This window comes from Alligator mississippiensis, chromosome 2, assembly GCF_030867095.1.
Source record: "Alligator mississippiensis isolate rAllMis1 chromosome 2, rAllMis1, whole genome shotgun sequence".
NCBI lineage: Eukaryota > Metazoa > Chordata > Crocodylia > Alligatoridae > Alligator > Alligator mississippiensis.
The window spans coordinates 240,954,074-240,977,006 of NC_081825.1; the positions used below are offsets into that span (position 1 = coordinate 240,954,074).

A 22,933-nucleotide genomic window follows, 5' to 3' on the forward strand; every position below is an offset into this window, starting at 1 on the left:
GCTCGCGCAGCCGGGGCTTCAGTCCTCGCTCTGCCCATGCGCGCCGGGAGGGGGCGGGGTCCTGGCCGCGTGACTCCGCCCCTGCCGCCTGTGAGGACCCTGGTACGTCGAGCCGTGGGGACTGCAGTGGCCTCTGCACGTGCCCTCCTGTCGGAGCCGGAGCCGGAGCCGGAGCCGCAGCCGCGCTTCTGGCTGGGGAGCCGTGCCGGGCGGAGGCTGAGGGAAGCCTCCCGGGGATGAACTTGAGCAAGCCGGGCAGCCTTACGTGAAACTGATTAACCAGCCTAGAGCTGAAGGTTGTGAAGACGGGGGAGGGGGGGAGGGCATTAGGATTGGGGCAGGGAAATGGCTGAATTCAAGTAAAACTATTGACCAAAGTAGAGGCGATCTCTCTTATTAGACCACCTAGACGGTTGCAAAAAACGTGTCTTTATTTGCACGTTTCCAGGCTCACGCAGCCTCCTCAGGCAGAGGAGAATGCAAAGACTGTCACATTTCTCCCAAGTGGAAATGAAAATGAATACTGCACAGGAGAGCTGGAGGGTGACCAAAGCATCCATGTGGGATGGGACAGGTTAAGCCTCCTCCCCGTGGCTGCCCTTTGCCCTGCTGAGCTGTGCTCTGTGTGCACAGCCAATACCTAATTTTTCTGCGGGAATATAGAGAAGTCCATCAAAATGAACCAGTTAAAGGGCCCTCTGCTTGGCTCCTGCAGTAACCAAATCACATACACATCTAGTAAAATGCCTGAACTATTTAATTCATACTTTTTACATAAAATATTTTTCATGAAAGAAGCAAGACAGGCGCATCAGGGTGCAGTTCAACAGGAATACCCACGTGTCATTGATGTATAGATTATAGGTGCTAGGGTTGGAAGGGACCTCATCAGATCATCGAGTCCAACCCCCTGCCTAGGCAGGAAAGAGTGCTGGGGTCAGATGACCCCAGCCAGATGCCTATCAAGCCTTCTCTTAAAGACCCCCAAGGTAGGGGAGAGCACTGCCTCCTTTAAAAGCCCATTCCAAATTCTGGCTACTCTCACTGTGAAGTTCGTCCTGATGTGTTTTAGGATGAACAAGATTTATGTGATAGTGTTGGAGCAATGTAGCCACAATGGTCCAGGAGCTACAGGAGAGGCAAGGATTTTTGTGGCGATATCTTTTATTGAACCAGCTTCCTGTTTGGGTTACACTTAGACAAACTTTCACATGCAAGATATTCTTCATCTGGTGACTGGCAAATACCAGTAATTAGAATACCAAGTTTCACAAGGAGAACTTCCCAGCTTGATCATGGTAGTCTTGGATTGTGGTGCATCCCAGCAGTCACTGGTTTGAGATAGGAATGCCTTTAGAAGTCTAGCTGTGATCATGTTGTTTGATTTCGTACATTATAATTTGGTGAAGCAGAAGAAGCTTTAGCTTCTGTGACTTGAGAGACAATCTAGTCAGCCTCTAGGATCAAACTCCATCAGATAACTAGGTTATCTGCAAGGCATTCTAAAGTTTGTATGGGCATGTCCACATGTGTGTGTACATTTGGTTCCCTGATGACAATTAGCAGTGGTGCACCTTGTATGGCAGGTTGCCCCAGGTGGGGTAGGGGTGGCTGGGGCAAAAACTGAAGAAATCGAACTAGAATTTAATATATTCAAACAGCACACACCTGTACCCCAACAACCAGGCTTTAAAAGTTTTAAAATGTCATAAGGTTTCCTCTCATAAATTCCTAATAGTATTGAATTAGGACTGAAAGACGTTGCTCTCTACTCGAGATTTACCGTTCCTGCCTGCCTCCATCTCATCATTTATTTGTATTATACCACTGCAGTTTAGCACCTGAACAACAGAAGGGAGAAATCTTTAACTTGTTTGTAACGTAGCACCTACACTTGTGACACTGAAAAGGTAATATCTACTAACTATAATTCTGAGGCTTTAAGTCATCTTGCTTAACATAACTGTCTGTTGTGCATTTGGCAGGAGTCATCTTAAAATCGTAACTGCCTGATTTCATAAGTGCTGCTACTTGCAGGGCCTGCTTATTGATCATCACCCACTCATATTAAACATGTACAAACAAAAGCACCATTTCCACAGTAAATTTTTGATAATGAGGCCTTGCCTATCTCACTATTTTTGGTATAGGCTTGGAGGTAAGGCAAGAGGCAAATGTATTTATTTACAAAACTCTGCAACACAGAAAACAGATCTTTAGCTTGAGGAGGAAATGGGCTGCAAGCAGGGAAGACAGGAAAGAAAGGAGAAGCTAGAATCTTTCTCACTTAGAAAATAAGCCTATTTTCCTTTTATAGCTGAGCAATTCCCAACCCAAGAAAAGGGTCAATCCCCAATTCAAGAAAAGGGTCATGGATGCACGAGACTCATTACTGAACTTTGCTGACCCCATGGCTAGAAGCTGAGAGAACAGTAAATTTGTGGCAACTGTTACCTGACACCTAAGCCATTCATCCTAGCTGCTTTCACTTGGCTGGAAAGGTTAAGAGCAGTTTATTGCTGGAAGCAGCTACTCCAGACAGGCTGGAGAGCTTCAAGTGTCTTAGAACTATAAATAAGTGATCAGAAACTGGTTTAAACCTGTAATAGAACAGATGTTCAGTGCACATAAAACAGTTTGAAAATGGCTGAAACCAGTTTGATATAAACCTGGTTGAATGTAGTATCAGACTTAACTGATTTGGCTCAAACCAGTTTATGCAATGTCCATCCCTGACCTATTACTTCAAACTCTTCTTCAACAGCTTACCGGCTGACCTGTTGATTAGCTACAAATAGCCCTAAGTGGTCACTGTGCTGTCTGCCTGTCCCAGTGAAATTGGAGAGAGATGCACAGAGACACCTCTCAGCATTAACTAGCACACCACGTGCCTAGGGTCCATGGGGCTGGGGTCCCTGCTATGGGAGATGAGAGGGAGGGGGGAGAATCCCTGCTTGAACAGCAAGCAGTGGGGGAAGGGGGCATAGGGCAAGGTAAAGCCAGGCAGACCCTGTTGTGTCTGCAGTCTCTGCGGGAGCTCCAGCCAGGGAGCAGAGGGGAGGGGCTAGTCCTGCTGTGGAACAGAGAGCCCTGCCCAGGCCAGACAGCATACCAGGATGCTGGGGGAGTCTGGTTTATTTTAAACCAGCAAGGATAGAGTGTGGTTGGGAATTCAGAAGTACATTTAGAGATGGAAGGCAGGGCAGGGTAGCACCTTAGAAATTAATTGGTTTAAAGACAAGGTTCTTTGGGTAAATGTAATCTCTTTTATTTGACCAACTAAATAGTTGGAAAAATTGTTCTTTGTAAACTTTCAGGCACAAACACACTTCTTCAGGCATAGGGAGAGTGCTGTTTTGTGTTCTGGGTGGGACAGAAGGCAATATTAAAAATGCAGGTCAGTGAAAAATGCAAATGCATGGCAGTGAGGATCAGAGGCCATGGGCAACTGGTGCCTCCTGAGTCAGGGGGGGCACTTATCCCCCCAGCAGCCAGTCATCAACCGGGCCAGCTAGTCAGTCCCCTGCAACTGATCCCGCAGATGTGCTGCTGACACTTCCAAGTGAGCACAAGTGGCTGGGGGGGGGGGGAGTTACACTCAAGGGACCCCTCCATACCTTTTGCAAATTGAGCAGCACCCCATTTTGAAAACTAGTTTATTGTAGACAGTTTATTAATGGCACTGAGCATGTACTTATCTCCTCACAACCAGTGGTATTCCTTAAGGATCTCACAGCCATGGTTAAAATTTGCTGCTCTAACTTCTATTCAGGACTGATGTATATCTAATCCCAAAGCAGGTTGTCTTTGTTTTGTCAGTAATTTAAATCAGTACACTTGTTGCTTGCTTTATTGCAGAAGTGCTCAACCTTCTGGCATGTGGACCACATGAGGTGGTAAATGGCCAGTCCATGGGTTGAATATGGCATGCAGGGTCAGTCCATGGGTATGATCTATGTTTCTGGTCCAGCTGCACATACTGGCCTGACACCACATGCTGGTCCAACATCACACACCAGCTCTGGCTGTGGGTTGGTACTATCTAGTGCACAGCACCATGCTATCTGGCCTGTGGGGCTCCCCATGGGTCTGGAAATTTGGCAGCAAGAGAGCTACAATTAATGCTGCCACTGCTCTCCTGCTGTCATAATTTTTGGATGTGTGGGGAGACCCAGGGGCCAGATGACATGGTCTCACAGGCCTGAGGTTGAGCACCCCTATTCTATTGTGTTAGGACTTCATTTGGCACTCATGTAAATGACCAAAAAGGCAAAAACATAACACAGGAGCAGCAACACACAACATCAACAGTGCTTCTATCCTATGATCAGATTTTCAGAAGCTTCCAGTGACAATTAAGGGCGGGGACACAAAAGACAGAATTTATAACAGAGCACAAAAGGGGCCTTAATCATCTTGTGCAATCCTTCCCAGCTAGTTAGTTTAATCCAGTATGAATTTGATTTACTTGGGGTGTAAAGATTGGAAACAGAATGGACATGAGAGTTAAATGTTTTCTGCATTTACCAATACAGAGAAATCACTCCCAAGCTGGCAGAGGCTTATAATTTTCTCAGATACTTTATGGCAGGGGCTGGCAACCTTTTTCAAGCCATAAGCTAGACCAACCAGGTCCCAGTCTGGGTTGTTCAGCACACCTCAGCAGTGGAGTGCTTTCCCTGCACCCCTGCCAGAGCCACATGTTGCTCCTTGAAATTGGGCCCACATTGCTGCTTCTCCCAGCCTCCATTCATGCAGTGTGAGCACAGCTTCCAGCTGGAGGAGCTGCACCAGGGCCAGGGAACTGGAAGTTACTTCTATGCTGCTGCTCCTCCCCACTGCCCACTCCTCTCACTCCCATGCAGTCCTGGTTTGGCTAGAAGCTGCGCTCAACATGGTAGCTTTGTGGAGGGGGAGGAGCAGCAGTGGCATGGGCACAGCTTCCAGCGCTCCAGCAGCAGCACACCTCCCCTCTGGCTGGATGCTGTGCCCATACTGCAGCCTTGGTGGCTGGGGGCAAGGGAGTGCAGAAAAAAGCAACAGCAGCAGCAGCAGCAAGGGCACAGCTTTCAGGTCTCCAGGCCTGGTACATCTGATTACTTAGCCCCAGCACAGGCATGGTCCAGAAATTGCTAACCCTTATTTTGTAGAATCATGCATGCAATGCCATGACTAAACAATGGACCTAAGAAGTGCAACTGTGTGTGTGAAACTCTTTAGAAAATGGGTTCTAATTGAATGTATCCTTGCAAATGAACATAATTCTAGTAAGTATAAAGGATACTCAAGAAGTATTAAGACTGATGTTGTAGGAAATAAAATATTTTATTTACAGGGGTTTCAGCTTAATCTCCTTCAAAGAATGATCCTTCTGCAGCCACGCTTCTCCCAACATTTCTTCCACTGTTGGAAGCACCTCTGATAAGCAATTTGTGTAATCGCTAAAAACTGCTCAGTCACATTTTTTTCTGGTTTCCATATCACAAAATCTTCTTCCTTTCAAGGTTTTCTTCAGTTGAGGGAAGAGAAAATAGTCATATGGGGCCATATCAGGTGAATATGGAGGCTGCAGCACTAGTGGGATAGAGTGTTTGGCTAAAATTTAGCTGAAAATTGCTTTACAAGCTGTGCTGAGTGGGCAGGTACGTTGTTGTGGTAAAACATCCAAAAGTCAGACACACACTTTTCTGGTAGTTTCATTCCTAAATTGCCAGTTAGAACTGAATGACATGAACCAACAGAAAATGTCAACTTCTTCTGCTATCTCTCAGACAGTCAATTGCCTATCATTTTGAACCAAACTGCAAACTGCTGCCACATTTTCATAATTTCATGATATTGAAGGGCATCTGGAATACTCATCACTTTTGACCGATGATTGTCCTTCTCTAAAATCGAGAGAAGGACACCACCATTCAAAAAATCTTGTACGTCTCAGTGTCATCACCAAATGCTATTTTAAGTCATTCAAATGTTTCACGTGCCATTTTCCTGATTTTCATGCAAAATGTAATGCACACGCATTGTTCTGGACACTCTGACATAACGAAAGGGGACGCGAGACAAATGATCCTACTACAACCGCTTGCCACAGAAAACTGGGGAAACGCTATGAGCTGCAAACCTGTCCAGGAGTCCCAACATGCCCAGACATGCAGCAAAGCCATGCCCCCCCACCCAATACTTTGTACTACAAATACACATTCAGTCTCAATCCTTTTTGAACAGACCTTGTATATTATCTCAATGGAGGTCATTAATTTTTTGTGACCTTGAGAGGTATAGTCTGAAATCTTGTAGAAATCTAAAAATTACCTTTGAAAGATAAATGCTGTGAACATCAGCTCCTAAAATACTGAAGGAGTTGACGTAAGTGTGCCCATTATGAATAACATTTATATTTAAAAACTGGTACTGCTTTATTTACACCATACTTGCATTCAGTTTTCTGTAGATGCATGTTTTCTCTAATGCCAAGTCACACATCCACAGCAGACAATGACAGCTCTTCTCCAGAAATACACAATGCATGGTCTGAGATCTGGCAGTCTTCTAAGGTTATTAGTCTGTCATCTCCAACAAGTGTTTACTGTCATACAACATAATGCTTTATGAAGCATTGCGACAGCACTCTCTGCTGGTTAAAAATAGGAGACATCAATTTGAAACTTTCAGGTGCTACATCTGAATCCTTTGCCAATTTGTGGTTTTGAAATCTTTTTTCTGCTTTTCAAATATTTATTCTCCTATAAAAGTCTCCTGTAAGGAATAGAGGTGATTAAGAACATATGCAGGAGAAATGAAAGTGTCATCAGATATTATTGCTCTATTTTTTTTAGATCACCAACAATTATTCCAATAGTAGGTAATTTTTCAGACAAATCAAATTCAAAACCTGGACTGTCCGTTAGTCTTCTAATGTTTTTCAAATGAGAAAAGAAGAAAATATCAATTATTAAACTTTTAATTAATTTTTTACCTTATAGAAGGAAAATTGAAAAACCCAGATAACTTTATAAAAAAACTTCAATGTTTAAACTTCTGAAAACACTTTTTAAAATTCTTATATTTTACAAACATATAGAAGCTGTCACACACCTACAGGGTGGAGAGTTGAGAAATGCTAGATCCTTAAACACCATACATATAGGCCACAACAGCTCCCAACAACTTGGAGGCTGCTACAATCCAAAATTAGATTAAATTGAAATGTTCTAGAGTATACAAAAAGTATTCCAGAAATTTGCTAACTTGACACTGGAGAATTTAGTCTCCATGTACAAGTTTGCTACAATACTAATACTATGCTCTAGTCCATTTACAAGAACATTGGAGACAGAAAAGATTTCAGACAGCAATTTCTGGAAATGTATGTATCAACTTCTACACAGCATTCAACAGATAGATTAGAGCTAAAAGAAGTGACCATGTTTTGCTAAGCAAAGGCTATATTTCTTTATTCTACTAAAGGTTTGGAAAAAAAAAAGAAGAGGAGGTAAACAATACTGTACCTGGAAGAAATATAAATGGATGATGATTTTTTTTTAAACAGTACTTGCTATAAAGTAGCCTTAAAGGCAAGAAGGCTATGGGTAGGAATTTAATTAAAATTACTAAAAGGATTATTGGGAAGTTAATGAAAGAATTAAGAACACATGATTAAATTTGACTGAAATATATTTAAAGGAGCTGCTTGGTTTAGAGACATTAGTGCAACACAGTACTTTAAGTGGGATGGAGTACATTTAACTGGATTTGCTGGATCTACTATAGCCATTTCTACCAATATTGCAGCTAAAAAGAACAAATTCAGTTTGGGATTCTGTTTAAAACAGAGGAAGATTTATCTATTTAATGAAAGACAACATGGAGCTTCTCTCTAAGGAAAAAGGTGTTTTTCAAGCAAGAAGCAACAGAATGACCAATAGTAGAAGCTTGTCTTCTAGATATAACATTTTTCAACATCTCCTTACACCAGGTAACCTGAACATACAAAACAAAAACGTATTATTTACATCTATAGCCCTCCTGTCCCTTTGTGGTATACCAAACTTAGCCTTAGTAAGTGCCTCACAACGTTGCATTTCACAAAGGTCTATATACAGAATAATTAGAATACCGAGATCCACAAGGGCAAGCTCCCAGTTTGAACCTGGTGGCCTTGGATTGTGCTACATTACAGACAGGGACCTTCTAAAGGTATTCCTAGCTGTGTGCACGTTGTTTAATTTTATGTGTTATAATTTCACGAATCAGTGGAATGCTTCGTTTCTGTGACTTGGGATGCAGTCTAGTAAGCTAATGTGATTAAACTAGCTGTATTATCTTGGGGTTACAAAGATAACATTAGTGGCAGTAACTTCCCGTCTTGTAAACCCTGGAAGATGCAGACAGCTGCTGTACATAAGACCTTACAAGAGCCAAAGCAAAATTAAAGGGGTTACATGAGCTAGCCTGTGACAGAATGTAATGAAAGGAACCACAACTAGCAGTGACTGGAAGGACCAGGGACGAAAGAGAGAGATAAGCAGGACAGATTTATGAAAGCCATGTGAAATCCTTCCTCCCTGGCTCTCCAGAGCCTTTTCCATTTCCTCATGATGCTTTAACATACAAGAGGAGTTTGGCATCTCAACTGGAATCTTATTCCAGTGTTTTAAATATTGGACAACATCATAATCAATTGCTAAATTGGATTCTCAAAGCACTGAAGGGAGCTATAAAACACTGAAATTCTGTTTCACAGATAACAATATTGAAATTAATCAGCTTGAAATTCCTGCAAGGCTGAGAGCAAGGACATGCAGTTTGACTAGAGTTGTGAGTGTGAATACAGTAAATCAGGAGCCCCTGTTATGGGAACAGTTTGTGGTGAATCAGCTTGACCATTCTCCGAAGGTAGTTGGTGCCCAGTGGCACACTAGACACAACAGCAGAAATTTCATCTTGGCTGGAAAAAAGAAAAATATATTAGGGGAGCTTCTAAGAGTACACATTTTACTGCCTGTCCTGAACCTTTGAAGCTAAAATTATTCAAGTCTTTCCTGGGCCTACTTGTCTTACTCACCTAAGGTTCCCAATGAGTTTTTGGACAGTGAAGGGCAGAGGAGCTGATGGGTAAGTGGCAGACAAAGAAAGCGTCACCTCAAACTTTGCAAAAGCTGTAGAAGTGGAGAACAAAAGCTTCACTCTGAATGGGAAACAAAATGCACGCAACAGAAAGTTAGCTCAGGACTACTTCTTTGTCTGTCTTCAAGAAACTAGTAGCCTCCATTTAATTTCTGAAAAGCACTAACAGTTCATCTATACAAGTAAAGTTGAAGAATTACTCCCATTATGAGTCTAATTATAACCCCCAAATTTCCCCCACTGAAAAAACCAATGTGCTTAAAAAATTTAACATGTCAAAATCCAGACCAGAAAAATTCTGCCCTGAGATGGGAGAGGATAAGGTAGAAAAAGATCCAGAAGTTATATTTAAGTTTCCATTAATTTAAAAAAAAAAAATTTCTTTATACATCTGTAATTCCATGGTTTTTTGTATCTCAGGAAAAGAGCTACCATTCAGTTTGCTTTTGACATGAGGGAAGAAACTGTTCGTGAAGGAAATTACAGAAATAATTACAGCCTGATTTATCTCTGGTTTTCTCAATAAGGTGTAGTGAGATGAGAGATAATTTGGGGATACAGAGGCAGTAGTGGACATTTGAAAAAAGGGAATCTGGAAAGGAAGAAGTCCTTGCCCTGCTGGGTCCAGTCATGCACTATGGACAAAGTGGGAACTAAGAAAATGAAGAATTATCTTGCTCAAAATAAACTTTTAACAACTGTGGTTTTTTTCCCACCTGGCTGAAGCCATTTTAAGATTATCCTTAGTTTGCTGATTTACTTTCTTTTCATACCAAGCTTGAACTCCTGTTTTTGAGTCACTGTATAATGCTTCACCCTGGGCCAATGTTTTGTATGGAGATAGGTATCCAAATATCATGCATAAGCCAAGTGGAGGAAGTAGTGAATGATGAAAAATTATCATCTGATAATGAAAAATGGGCTGTATCCTCAAGCTGTTTATTTCCAGCTATGCTGATTGTAGGAGTGTTTTTATTTATTTATTTTAAAGGTGTTACTGTTTTGTAATAAAAGTGAAGTTCAGTGTTTCAGCTGGCTTCCATAAAGACAACTGGAATAAAATACTTTGTGAACATTCTCTGTTCTATCACAAAACGCCTACAAAGAAGCTTAAATTTTGAATCTCTCACTTTGTATCATCCACTTCTGTCTTCAAAAGATTAAACTTTCCTCCCCATTTCATCAGAAACTCAATCTCTTCTCCTAGGAGTCGACAACGACACACCACCAGAGAGACCTCATGCAGCATCTAAGTGGACAAACAAAAAGTGATTGCACTAGAGCTTACTTGTGAACCATGGGACATTTTAAACTGCTGTATTACTTTGAAAAAAAATACATGCAACTGCTAGATCTAAACTGTAGGATCTGAAAATAAAATTGTTCAAGTGTCAATACAGCATCTACGGTCCAAAGGTTGCCCTACATTATGTTGGTATAATCTTTCTGTCCTCAGTGGGGTTCACAGGTGTTAAATGAAGGCTACAGTAAGTGTTGTAATTGAAATCATTAATTGTTTTGTAGGAACCAGAGAGGAATGCAGCTCAATTTTTATGTGATTTTGTTGGCTCTGATAACAGTAGAAAGAACTAAAAACTTACTTTAGTCAGGAAAGCAAAAAAGATCAATCCATGAAGGAAAAGATTGATAGAGGAAAGTACAATTTTAGAGTCACCATTCAAATGAGAAGCAAACATGTTACTGCATGTTTTATAATGATTTACTGGAACTATAACCTTTAGGATTGCTTTCCTTATGGAAAAGGCTTAAACAGTAAGATCATTTACAAATAAACTTTAATAAGCTTCCTTTCTCATTGTCAGTTTCTATGCATCAGGCACAAGGGATTTCATGCTCTTCTCAGAGCTTCATAATTTAGCAGCCTCATTACCTGGGGCACATGGTTTAACGTTGGGCATTTTTCCTGCCAGGATTTTTGGCTCTCAATAAACTGGAAGATCAGCCTTTTGACTAGACGTGATGAAAGTGGAGCTTTCTCTTCTGTAAAAGAAAGAGAGGGAAACAGTTTACACCATTAGCAGGTATCTTTCTGGATTGTCTGGGAATTTAATTGCAGATGAGTATGCAGATTCATCCCAGAAACAGGCAAAACCAAGGCACAGAGCACCAAGCCATTTGAGAACCTTACCATCCAACAAAGATTCAAAGCTCACATCAACAGTCTTTTTGCAGGGCTTTTCATTGAAAAGAACACCATCTGAAAGAGACAAAATACACAAATGCATAATTGTTCTATGCTAGACTTAATACAGTCACCAGAAACAACCTGAGCAGGGTGCGGGGCCTGGGGCAAATCAGCCCATGCAGGGCACTGACTCTGCTCCAGGCCCTGGACCTGAAGAAGCTGCCGCCGCCATTGGTAGTGGTGGCATCAGCGGTTGGGGGGTGGGCGGTAGTGAGCAGCTAGACACGGAGCCACTGCTCTGTCCAGCTCCACAGGGCCCCCCCCAAAGCACGGGGCCCAGGGCAGTCACCCCGAGTTGCCCCCACCTAGGGATGGCCCTGACAGTCACCCATTTGACTACCGAACACCTCACGTTTCTTCACATCTAATATAGTCACCCTCCCCAACATGCTTCAGTCATTTGATTAAAAAGTACATGGCACCAACCCTTCAACCCATAATTACATTTAACTTCTCAGAGTCTAAGTTCTCACACCTCATTAGATTTTCTTTCTCCTGGTGGAGTAACTGCTACCACTCATCCCAAAAGATGTGAACCAGATCCAATTTCTGTCATGTAGCTAAATTTGAAGGCTAAGGAAAACTTTTTGTTAATTTCATTTACCTATTGGTGGTCCAAACTTTAGAGTGAGTTCTATAGAATCATAAAGGAAGGTGAAAACTGCCTGGTGGTCACTCCATTCACTGATCTCCCACTCAGTGAAGCTAAGGAAGAAAAACCTTAGTTACAACCAAAATAAGGAACTAACTCTCTAAAACAAAAAGGATCAGAGCACTAGGTGCATGTATACCATCTACCAACATAGAAACACTTAAATGGCAACTGGATATTTCACTTCCTAATGGAATATCATGTTAGTTGGAAAATAAATATAGCTCCACAGGAAACCTTGAAATGTCTGTCTTGTTAAGGGATAGTGCTAAATCGTTTTGGAGGGCTGGGAATGATGAGTCTACTAGAGGAAAAGTGAAAATTTTGCAGTGACCCTTTAGCCATTATTAAAATCAGTATATTACACAGCACACTACATTCACTGCAGTTTTATTGCTAATCCTATATTGCTAGGAGACAAGCATCTAAATGTAACAAAAATTAATACATTAGTACTACCATCACTGGGGGAGGAAATCAGTTGATCTGCAACTTTAAAAACAATAAAAACAAATCAAAAGCTGAAGATCCTTTTTCCTTCCCTTACTTGTATCTTTCCAAGAGTTCCTGACAGTCATTTGCTTTCTTTTTTAGGTGTTTTATCTCAGCAAGCACCTGCTGCTTCTCAGCCTCCAGGTTTGAAAGATCCCTGTGGAAATACAGCAACAAGATTAGATGTTCCTGGAAAGGCAAATAACTTCGATACAAATGCTAGAACCTGACTGCACATGCAGGATTTGAAGAGCTAAAAAAAAAATCACTATTTGATGGTCTACCTTTGAAGCACCTCATCTTGGACTTTGAGATCTACCAGTTCTAAATAAAACAAAAATAAAAATGTGTGAGAAAGAATAAAAAACAGTATGAAAAAGCCAGTTTGGTTATGAAGCTATGGTTCTTAACAAAATTAAAAATTCCAGAGTAATTGCCCCTCCTACATGGCAAACACAGTCAACAAGAAGTTGATAATTATCCAGCACTTAGAAAACAATATGCTGTAGCCTGTAATTATTCTGTTTAGCTCTGCATCAGAATTTTTATTTTCCAGCAAAAAGGCAGGAAAATGTAAAAAGAATTGTTTATGTGAATAGCTATCCCCAGTCCAATAGAAAGAATCATTTTTTGAACCAGCCTAGTGATTACATTCCTTTAAGGGGTGGAGGGAGGAGATGATGACCAAAAAACAAAAAAAACTAAACAGTTCCTGGCCCCAGAATTAATAACAAATGTGACTGGTCCTATTACCATTCTCAGCATTTCTGATTCTGGATTCCCACTCTGACAGTTGATCATCATTCTCTGTGCCATAATCTTCCAAGTTAGTACCTAAGGGACAGAAGTGTTAGATGACATTCTTTATCACGAGGCAAGAATTTCTTTTACTGAATTAACTGCATAGTTGGGATGGAATTAGATAAGACTTCTAATCTAAGGCACACTTCTAAGGCAGTAGGGGCCAACCTTTTTGACAGATGTCCAACAAATTAGTCCCATACCCTCCCAAGTGTCCGATTGGCTGCTCTGCTTTCTACTCCCTGCCCTATCCGCCCATGCCCTCCCTGGTCCATCATGTACCACACAGAAGCTGCCCAGGCTACTTATAGCATGTGTGCTGCAGGTTGGCCACCCCTGCTCTAAGGCACTGCAGGGCCCCTTTTGGGAATGCAAACTATGCCTGAATCAGTCAGCCTCAACATTTTGGTTTCAATTGTTTTCAGGTATTAAAACAGAACTTCAATTTTGTAAAAATGACAATTGAACAAATGAGACAAGAAACCAGCAGCTACATATTAAGCACACAGAATTTTAGATAGTATTAAGTTTATGGGTAAAGTCTTGTTTGTGATGTATCCCACTGCAGCAATTTTGAAACTCAGTCCAATTTTTTCTTGGCACACCAAATAAAAATCAATTCAAAAATTAAAATTGAATCTGGTTAATTAGGTTATGTTTATATTGCCATTCAAAGGGTGTGACTTCTCTAGATGTACTTAAGCTACCCTAAGCACTGATAACAGTGTTATTTTGTCAGCACAGTGCTCAGCTCAGGCTTCTTGTCCAAATGTTCAGCCAGGCTCCTAGGCATTTTTTGCTACCAGTGCTGAATCATTTACTACTGATTATTACTTCCCAGAACCAAAGCTAGTTACTTTGAAGTGAGGTTATATACACTGTACTTAAAATGTATTGCCTCAAGGCTGAAAAAAGGCTATGCACATACCTGAAGTATGTATTTACTCAAATTTAAGGTAAGCAATGTTCATTAAATACACAGCACTGTCCTCCTGCAGTGTTGAGAGCCATGAACAAGACTAGCTCCTGTAATTTTTCAGGGCTTCTAATAGCAGTGCATTGACAGCTGCTTTCCTGTCTCACTTCCTGGCCCAACTGAAGAGGGCACTGGATTTACCTGAATCCAAGACACCTTTTCATTTAAGATGACCTGCCAATAATTGGATTCTATATATAAAAAATGTATACATCTCTTCTAAGTTTCCATGCACAGCAGGGGCATCAAAGATGCGATCAGTGGGCTGAATGCAGTCTGCAGAGTCATACCATGCAGCCCACAGTGCTGTCTGCTGCATGCAGCACATAATGGCCCCAGCCCTGTATGCACATGTAGGGCCCATCTTGTGAGGACTGCATATGGTGGGGGGCCTGTCTGGGGCGAGTGCTTGCATGCAGCTCCTGCAGCACGCTGGATTTGGGGCCAGTCTGGACTGGGCCCAAAGACTGGCCCTGCATGCCAGAACTAGCACACAGGGTCAATCTGGCATAGGTGCACCATGCAGTATGTGGTCCTGACCAGCCCCTCCAAACTGTGTGCAGTGTGCTCCCCAGACAAGTCCTACATGCAACATATGGGGCCAGGGTAGGTAGATACTGCATATGGCATGTGGGGGCTCAAGCTAGCAAGCACGCTACAAGCAGCACACATGGCTGGTCCAGGATATGCACTGCATACAGCTCTGTGGGCTGTATCTGGCACATGGGGCCAGTCTATGGGTCTGACTTGACCTGCACACTGGTCCAATCCCCCTCATCTGGCTGGCCAAATGAGTCTGACAGCCTGACATACAGAATCTAATTATTGGAAGATCTTCTTAAATTTGTCCCTTCCCACCACTGCAGCGGGGTGGATAACAGCAAGTCAAGTGGCCTGACCCCTACACCCTTGACTCTTTGCCACGTGTCCCACTCCTTTCCCCCAAACAGATGCCTCCCTTTCCCCTGCCTGTTTTCCTCAGGGTGCCTGTACCCCCTACCCTCTAACTTTTGCCCTCCCCTGAACCTTGCCCTTCCTACTGCCTGGTCTTCCCGCTATTTGTACCCCCTTCCACCTGCCTCCCTTGGCACCTGCACCCCTTCACAACAAATTAGAGTTGTCCACAAACTGGTAAATGAAAATTCTTGAGACAGGATCTGAAATGCTTACTTGCTTCCAGAGCAAGACGACAGTTATCCACCTCCTTAAGAAATTCATCTACTTTTGCCATTCTTGAATGCAGATTTTCCCATTGGACCTAAGGGGAAAAACTGGATATTTATATTTTGTACTGCATTTTCACAAAACAGGTACATCTAAAAAATACACCTCAGTTTACTAGAACCTTGAACTGATCTTTGTTTGCTAGGGGTTTGACCAAAGCTACTGCAATCTTATATTTGGATCTAGAGCTAGAAGGACAGATAGTAAGGCAAGCAAAGGATGTCAGAAAACAGAGCCTGTCATCTTCCCTTCTTGGGAAAAGTGATTGAAAAATTGAGAGAGAGAGAAAGTATTAAATAGCAAGATGGTTTTTTTGAGCAAGTGATAACCTTTTGATCCTTTAAGGCATATACAGTTTTCTGGGATGCCCTTCAGAAGGGGATAAATGCTTCATCTCTCTCTCTCATTGGTGACATACACCAACGTACTCCTTTAAAAGCTTTCTGTGGCGGTGCCTCTCATTGCTACTGCGTTCACTTAAATTTAAGACAACTTCAAATTTAATATGATCTTCCCAATAATTAAATTATATGCACGGAAAATTATAAGTTTATTATAATTTGTCATCTTAAAATTCAATTTGGGAGGGGGAGGGCACGGGGCCGGAATCCCTTTTGCCCTCCCTGCCACCTATCCCCCTGTGCCTGACCCCTGCCATTGCCATCCTGACCCTTCTACCCCATAACCTGTGTAATCCCACTGCTCTGCTTTGGCTATGGGGCCAGTCAGTGGTGGCTGCCTTGGCCAAGGAGAAGTAGCAGCAGCAGCTCTGGCTGAGCCAGGTCAGAGGAGCTTGTGCAGAAAGTAAGCAGCAGGGGGGAGGGCAGATTGTGCAGTCTTTCCTGAAGCCATACACACATGGATCTCGCCCCCCACTGCATGGTCTACCTTCACTACCTCAGGCACACACCCCTTACCCCACTGCACAGGCCACCCCAGCCCAGGGCAGGTGGCAGCTCAGCTCCAGCTCTGAGCCTAGGGCCAAAGTTGGAGCTGAGCTACCACCTACCCCAAGCAGGTACTTAAAGCCAAGATGAGACTTCGCCCCCCACCATGTTGTTTGAGGAGAAGAAAGAAAAAAAAAAACAAAAAAAAACTTGTCTAAGATTCAAGTAAATATAATATTTTTTCCTCACAATTTGCACTCCAGAAGCATCTATAAGTCCAAACCAAGATCAGACTCTTGCTGTGTAAGAACATGGAAGGACAATTTCTGACCCCAAAAGTTGCAGTAACAAAATGAACACTTACATTAAAATAGGTACATGCAGAACTTGCACATTCACGTACACATTTAAAATACAAATAAAATAAACCAGGAATCCCCACTGATTGCTTACAGTATTTTCCCCTTTTACTACCATATTACCTGTATGTCCTGCAACAGTTTGCCATACAATTGCACTTTCCCATTGTGCGCCAAAACTTTGCTCTTCTTGGTAAAATAGGATTTCATTTTGTTCAACTCTGCTCCAAAGTTTTTTAGCTGCAATGGATAGGAAAAAGAATAGGCAAGATGAAGATAAAAGTAAAATATCTCATTGGGCCAATTCAGTAGTATAGTAGCAACCTATATTACGGTTACAAAGAGAATCAAAATTGGGTCCTAAGTTTCCATAAAAAAAAAAAAAAAAAAGCTAGATTTCTTACTAAACAAAATAGTCGTCATATACTTGCACAGATTCAGAAATTAGAAATCATTTACTCAAATATGAAGCAACATTAAAATAAACTATACAGGCAGTCCTTGACTTAGGGCGATTTGCACTTGTGGTGCTCCGCCATTTACACCCACGTTATTACTTATGGCGAGGGCAGAAAAACAAACATCCCTGGATCAGTTTCTCAAGAAACCATCAAGTGGCCCTAAGTCTCTCCAAAAAAGCCCTTCTGAATTCCATGACCCTGATGAAGGTGTTCCTTCACCTTCTGATTAAATAAAATTTTACGTGATTAGTTACTGTATTGCCCTGTTTAATTGATTTACATACAGTACATTTTAGAAAGCTTTTTACTGTACAGTGTATATCATTTATAATTGATTAAATAGTTGATTTAAATATGGTGTTTATGGTCATTTCTATAAAAGCCGGGCATCAGGCCCTTGGTCAGGAACATAACCCCCTATTATAACATTATTTCTATGGGAAAATCAATTTCGACTTGCATCATTTCGACTTACAACGCCTTTTCCAGGAACCTAACCTACCGTAAGTGCAAGGACTGCCTGTACTCATGTCTCAGTCAGAGTAAGAGATACTTTCAGCACACAAAAGGAGCAATTTATTTATTCATTTATTTTGAGAGTCTCTTGCACTTGTTATTTGAGCCTCTTAGAACAATATTGCCATGTACAAGGTCACACTTAATGCTCACAAAACCCTGGTTATTTATATCAGTGGTTCCCAACCTGCAGACTGGCATGGAACCAGGATGGGCCGCATGGAACCGGCTGCTTTCCTCCCGGGGCTGCCCCAGTTTTAACCCCGCACGTGACAACTGGCAGCAAAAGCTGCTCACTCGGGTGGACAGACAGGAGTCCGAGTGGGGGGGTTGGGTGACAACCCTGCAGCCAACCCTTCGTGGCTGGTAGTGGGCTGCAGCCTGGTGGTTGGGAACCTTTGATTTATATTACCTGGGCCATGTAAAAGAAACAGAAATTTTCATATTGGATCAGTATGACATGATCAAAACCAAAAAGCTCAGGGAAAGCAACCCCCTCTTTCGTAGATGGATGCGAGATAGTCGGTGTCTACAAGAAGCCTCATTTTAATCCCTTATAATTCAAATTTGGCTTAATCTCAGTCCAAAGTAGTTAGCTTTAACTGGTCACTCTGGAAAGTTTTTGTCCATTATAATATTTTGTCTCTCTGAATCCTGATAAAGACCGTCACATTGACAACTTTCTATCACAAAGAGCTCTAATTATGACTTGTGTAAAAAAGTATTGCCTTTTATTAATTTTGAATGTCACTTTGAATCGCATTGAATATCCTGATCTACCAACTCAGTACCAGTTTCTATTTTAAGTATTTTGGTCTTGTCCCTCTCTCAATCCAAATGTTTTCATCTTTTTATAGAAAAATCTTTTTGTAATCTTTTCTAGAATGCAACTAATTTACTGCATTTCGTCAAATAAGGTTTATTCCTCCAATCAGCATGGGGGAAGAGCCCCATATCTTATGTTCACATACAAGAAAAACTTCACAAATTTGTTGCCTATTGTTAGCAAGTGCTCACTAGTGGAAACCAACTGTGAAGTTGCTTGAATGAAGCCCACACTGAGCATTCCTATAAAACACATGGTTCATAGTGGACAAACATTGCTGATAGGAACTTTTTTTTTCTTTTATTGCATGTGGCCTGTGTGTGTGGTCCTCAAAAAAAAAAAAGGGCAGTTGCTCCTGGAGGTACAGTGCAGGCCATCGGAATAAAATATAGCGCCCATTATGCTCAGTCCTCTATAGCGCCAACTCTTTTTCAACTCATGGTGAACCAGTACACTAAATGTATTTCAATTTCTTTACTGCCCCAGCTGAGCAGTGCCTTTCTTTCCCATTTCCAGTTATTCTTGTTTGTTCACCAGCCGTAAATGTCTAGCAAACATCACCCAATGTCTGCGTAAATGAGAGGCTGTTGCTCCCCCCCACCTTTGTTCCTCACATGCGACTGATGTGGCCCCACCCTGCTTGAGAAGCGCCAGACCCTGCATTTCATCTGCATGTACAGTTTTGGAGGATCCCAGGACTTGTGACGAGAACACTCGGTTTTAGTTATAAAAGTGGGGTTAACTAGCATATGGATCCCTTGTTGAGAGTATCTGGAGTACACACATACTGAACAGTTCTGAACTGTGGGGTCACCACGGCTTGAAATGCTGTTGACTCAGTTGGGGCCCAGCCCAATGAACTACATCATAAATTATGATTTTTTTGGCTTTGGATTATCATCACGCATAGTTTGCACTAAGTAGGTACAAAAGTACTGCCCAAAAAGCATTTTTATTGAATACCTGTGCTGAAAAACTTGCAGCAATTTGCCAAAAAAAAAAAAGTAAAATGCATCAATTCTGGATGAACTAAGTCTATAGTTACCCATAGTAATCTGCCTATATACACAAATTAATACGGGTACATTTATTTCAAGTCAGTGTTTTCTGGTTCCTTGTTTCAAATTTTTCCCTTACTTCCACAGGCTCAGACAGAGCAGAGTCTGAGCTGGGTCTGACAGTAAGGGGAGCAGGGGGAGGGACTGGCGGGGAGAAGCTGCAGGGAAAAGAAGTTGGGAGGGCAGAAGGCAAGGGGACCTCTTGACCTTCCCCAGCCACAATTTTCCTTGCTGTAGCAGGGGTAGGGGGCAAGTTCAAGACAAACCTCCAATAATTAGATTCTATACTTGAAAAATTATAACAAATGTATACATTTTCTATATATAGAATCTAATTACTGGACAGTCGTCTTAAATTCAGGATCACCTTACATTTGAGTAAATACAATAATAACTTCATCACCTTCAAAAGTTTGATATTTTGCCACTATTTCCTTTTCCAGATTAGGGAGCATAGGGGTTAAGCGGCTTGACACTGCCCCATGTCCCCTAAACCTTGCCGCCCATGCTACCTCTACCCCCCTGCCCCTCTTCCTCACCATCATTGTTCACCCTTGGCTCCAGTGCCACAGGCTCCATCCCTGCCCCAACCTGGGACACAGAGAACATGCTTGCTCTGGCCACAGCCCAGCCAGGTAGCAGCAGTAATTCTGGCTGGGCCCTGGAGCTGGGGCTATTGTGTTGTCACCACTTGTACAAGGGTGGAGCAAGCACATGGTCTGAGCCCCAGGCTGGAGCAGGAACAGGGTCTGTGGCACTGGTGCAAGGGTAAGTAGCAGAGCCTGCAGGCTGTGGGGCAAAACATGGGGGAAAGGAGGCAGAAGGCCAAAGGCAGGCAACAGATGCCTGTCTCCCCTGCCACCTCTTACTTGATTTTAAGACAAGGGGCTTAATCTCCTACACTAAATGAGGAAAAACACCTTATCTTGGACTTGAGCAAATATGGTATATTCCAGGTTTGTTTCCCATCTCTTAGCCAGTTTTGGCCCAAAAACACTTTGCCTGTCACTCCACGGCTCTTTAAGGATGTGCAGTGACCACTCCAGTTTTCCTAAGTATACGTTTAGGATGCAAGAGCTGGCATTACCTCTTCATCAGAGCAGGTCCTCATAACTTCCCAAAGGTTCCTATTCACATCCACCAGAAGTTTATCTTGGTCAGATGCACGTAATTTCAGCCTAAAACACGAAGGGGAAAAAAGAAAAACAACCTGAGAAGGGACTTTTGCAATCACACAGTGTATACAAACAAGCATAGTAGAAGCTATTTTATGCAAGCTACACTCCTACTTTAAGCATATACAGAGATATAAACACTTTCTCATTAGAAGTCTGAGTGAGCAACCCTTCAAACCCTGAATCTGATAAGGTTCAGCCATAAAATGTGATGTAAAAATGCATTATTTTTACAGCTTTTTATTTATTTATTTTTTTGAGGAAGGGCTGAATGTTCTGGGCAGAGTGTTGAGGAAAGAAGATGGCATTGTGTTATGGCTGGGAAATTTTTAGGAGGACTTTTATATTTTAGCCATCTAATTACTGTATGACTGAAGAAGCAGGTACTGGAAATATCTTGTAAATATAAAAACTTAAGTCCTTAGGATGCATTGCCACATGTAGGTTAACTAGACACATTCTGAATAATTAGAAAAGATAGTGACCATTTATGTCCTGCTCCACTTGTTATATTTGATAACCTTTGTTAAAAAGGATCCAAAAAGGTTACGTTAGTTAATAATTGTTTTTTTCAATTCATCTGTAGAGGCGCACCAATACATTGGTCCGATATTGGTATTGGCACTGATATAAAGAAAATTGAGTGCGTTGGAAATTGGCCTGATGTGGCCGATAAATGCCTGTGTGCGCACAACTGCAGCACAGCACGTAGACAGCAAGGAGTACAGCTTGGCAGCTTGGAGAGCTATGTGCAGCTGGTAAGTCTAGTGTGGTGGAAGGGGAGGGGAGAGGAAAAGGGCATTGGGGGGCAGATCAAGGCCCCTGCAGTGAGGGAGGAGTAGGGCTGGGGCAAGCGCTGCCCAGCTGGGGTGGAGGACAGAAAGTCAGCTCGTCCAGGTGGGGGGGGCCACATAGGGAAGGGAGGTTGCTCCCAGTGCTACATGTACCCTGGGAGGACACGGGGGTGCATGTGCCCCCAGATCTGCGCAAGACGCAGGCAGGGTGGGCTGCAGCTATGGGTTGGGGCTGAGACTGTGCCAGGCTCTTTCTGGCGTGTGGAGGTTGGTGGGGAGGGAGGAGGTTGGGCCAGGCTGCATTTGGGGCAGGTGGTGGCGGCACTGGGAGGGGGGCTACAGCAAATTTGGGGGGGCTAAAACCCCCCCGTAGCCCCTTCCCAGCACTGCTGCCCACTCCAAGCGCAGCACGGTGCAGCCCCAGCCCTAGCCCACCCCGCCCATGCCCCATACAGATCTGGGGGCACACACCTCTTCCCCCCCATGCCCTCCCAGGGTGCACACAACAGTGGTAGCCCGCCCGCCGTGGCTCCGTCCCATGTCCCGCTCGGGCAGCACTTGCCCTAGCCCTACTCCCTCCCTCACCGTAGGGGCCTTGATCTGCCCTCCCATGCCCCGCCCCTTCCCTTCCCCTCCCACCATAACAGACTTACCAGCTAGAAGCAGCTCTCCATGCTTCATTGGAAATTGGATTGGTATTGGCCAATATGCCTCCCTAAAAATCGGCTATTGGTATCAGCCCCCAAAATCTCTATCGGTGCACCCCTACTTATCTGATACATAACTGAAAATGAAGCAAGCTGTTTCGGTTAATTCATCTCTAACCACAAGTTTCCTACTAAGACCTTCCCATACATTTAAATGACTGCTTGCTTAAACAGACCAGCTATTACCTTGAATAATTTTCCTATGTGTTTTTGGAAAATAGTGAAATTATTCTTTTCAGGCCATTCTGCATGCAGCTAAAACCAAGGTAAAGGGTTAAAAGCAAAAATACTAATATAAATGTTCAAATGAAAAAAACAAACTTACTCATTGACCATTTGAGAAAGAAGCTGGCAATCTTCTTCATAAATCTGTAGCTTGGGGCGATAAATGTACTGGTTGAAAAATTGGTCCTCTGGAGCAGAAGTTGCGTTTATGGAAAACTAGAAAGGACATGAAGAAGGAAGCTGAAGAATCCAATAAGGCGCACACGCTTCAGAAATACTAACCTTAAATCAAATTCATGGGTAAAAGTTTTGCAGATTTGTTATTGCAGGAAAAGATATCTGTGGGGGGTGGGCAGAAGCAGCATCCACTAACTAAAAGTAAAAAAATCCAAGCTCCAATTCCATTTTATATATTTCACAGACTTTTCTATACAATAACAGATAA

At 42.6% G+C, this 22,933-nt stretch overlaps 1 protein-coding gene across 3 annotated transcripts in view; it reads right to left on the reverse strand.

Moving 5' to 3' along the window:
• Positions 1-5,306: 5,306 nt before the first annotated feature.
• The window catches only part of KNL1 (kinetochore scaffold 1), a 58,794-nt gene continuing 41,167 nt past the window's right edge, over positions 5,307-22,933 (reverse strand). For all 3 annotated transcript variants that reach the window (XM_019496579.2, XM_019496578.2, XM_059722995.1), the window contains exons 14-26: positions 22,589-22,704; positions 20,675-20,765; positions 16,850-16,966; positions 15,427-15,514; positions 13,233-13,313; positions 12,764-12,803; positions 12,535-12,636; positions 11,940-12,040; positions 11,279-11,347; positions 11,021-11,130; positions 10,260-10,378; positions 9,068-9,190; positions 5,307-8,950 (exon numbers count right to left, since the gene is read on the reverse strand). In XM_019496579.2, the coding sequence (XP_019352124.1) occupies positions 8,854-8,950; positions 9,068-9,190; positions 10,260-10,378; positions 11,021-11,130; positions 11,279-11,347; positions 11,940-12,040; positions 12,535-12,636; positions 12,764-12,803; positions 13,233-13,313; positions 15,427-15,514; positions 16,850-16,966; positions 20,675-20,765; positions 22,589-22,704 (1,254 nt within the window). In that variant the 3' untranslated portion in view covers positions 5,307-8,853. The remainder of the gene's footprint in view (positions 8,951-9,067; positions 9,191-10,259; positions 10,379-11,020; positions 11,131-11,278; positions 11,348-11,939; positions 12,041-12,534; positions 12,637-12,763; positions 12,804-13,232; positions 13,314-15,426; positions 15,515-16,849; positions 16,967-20,674; positions 20,766-22,588; positions 22,705-22,933) is intronic.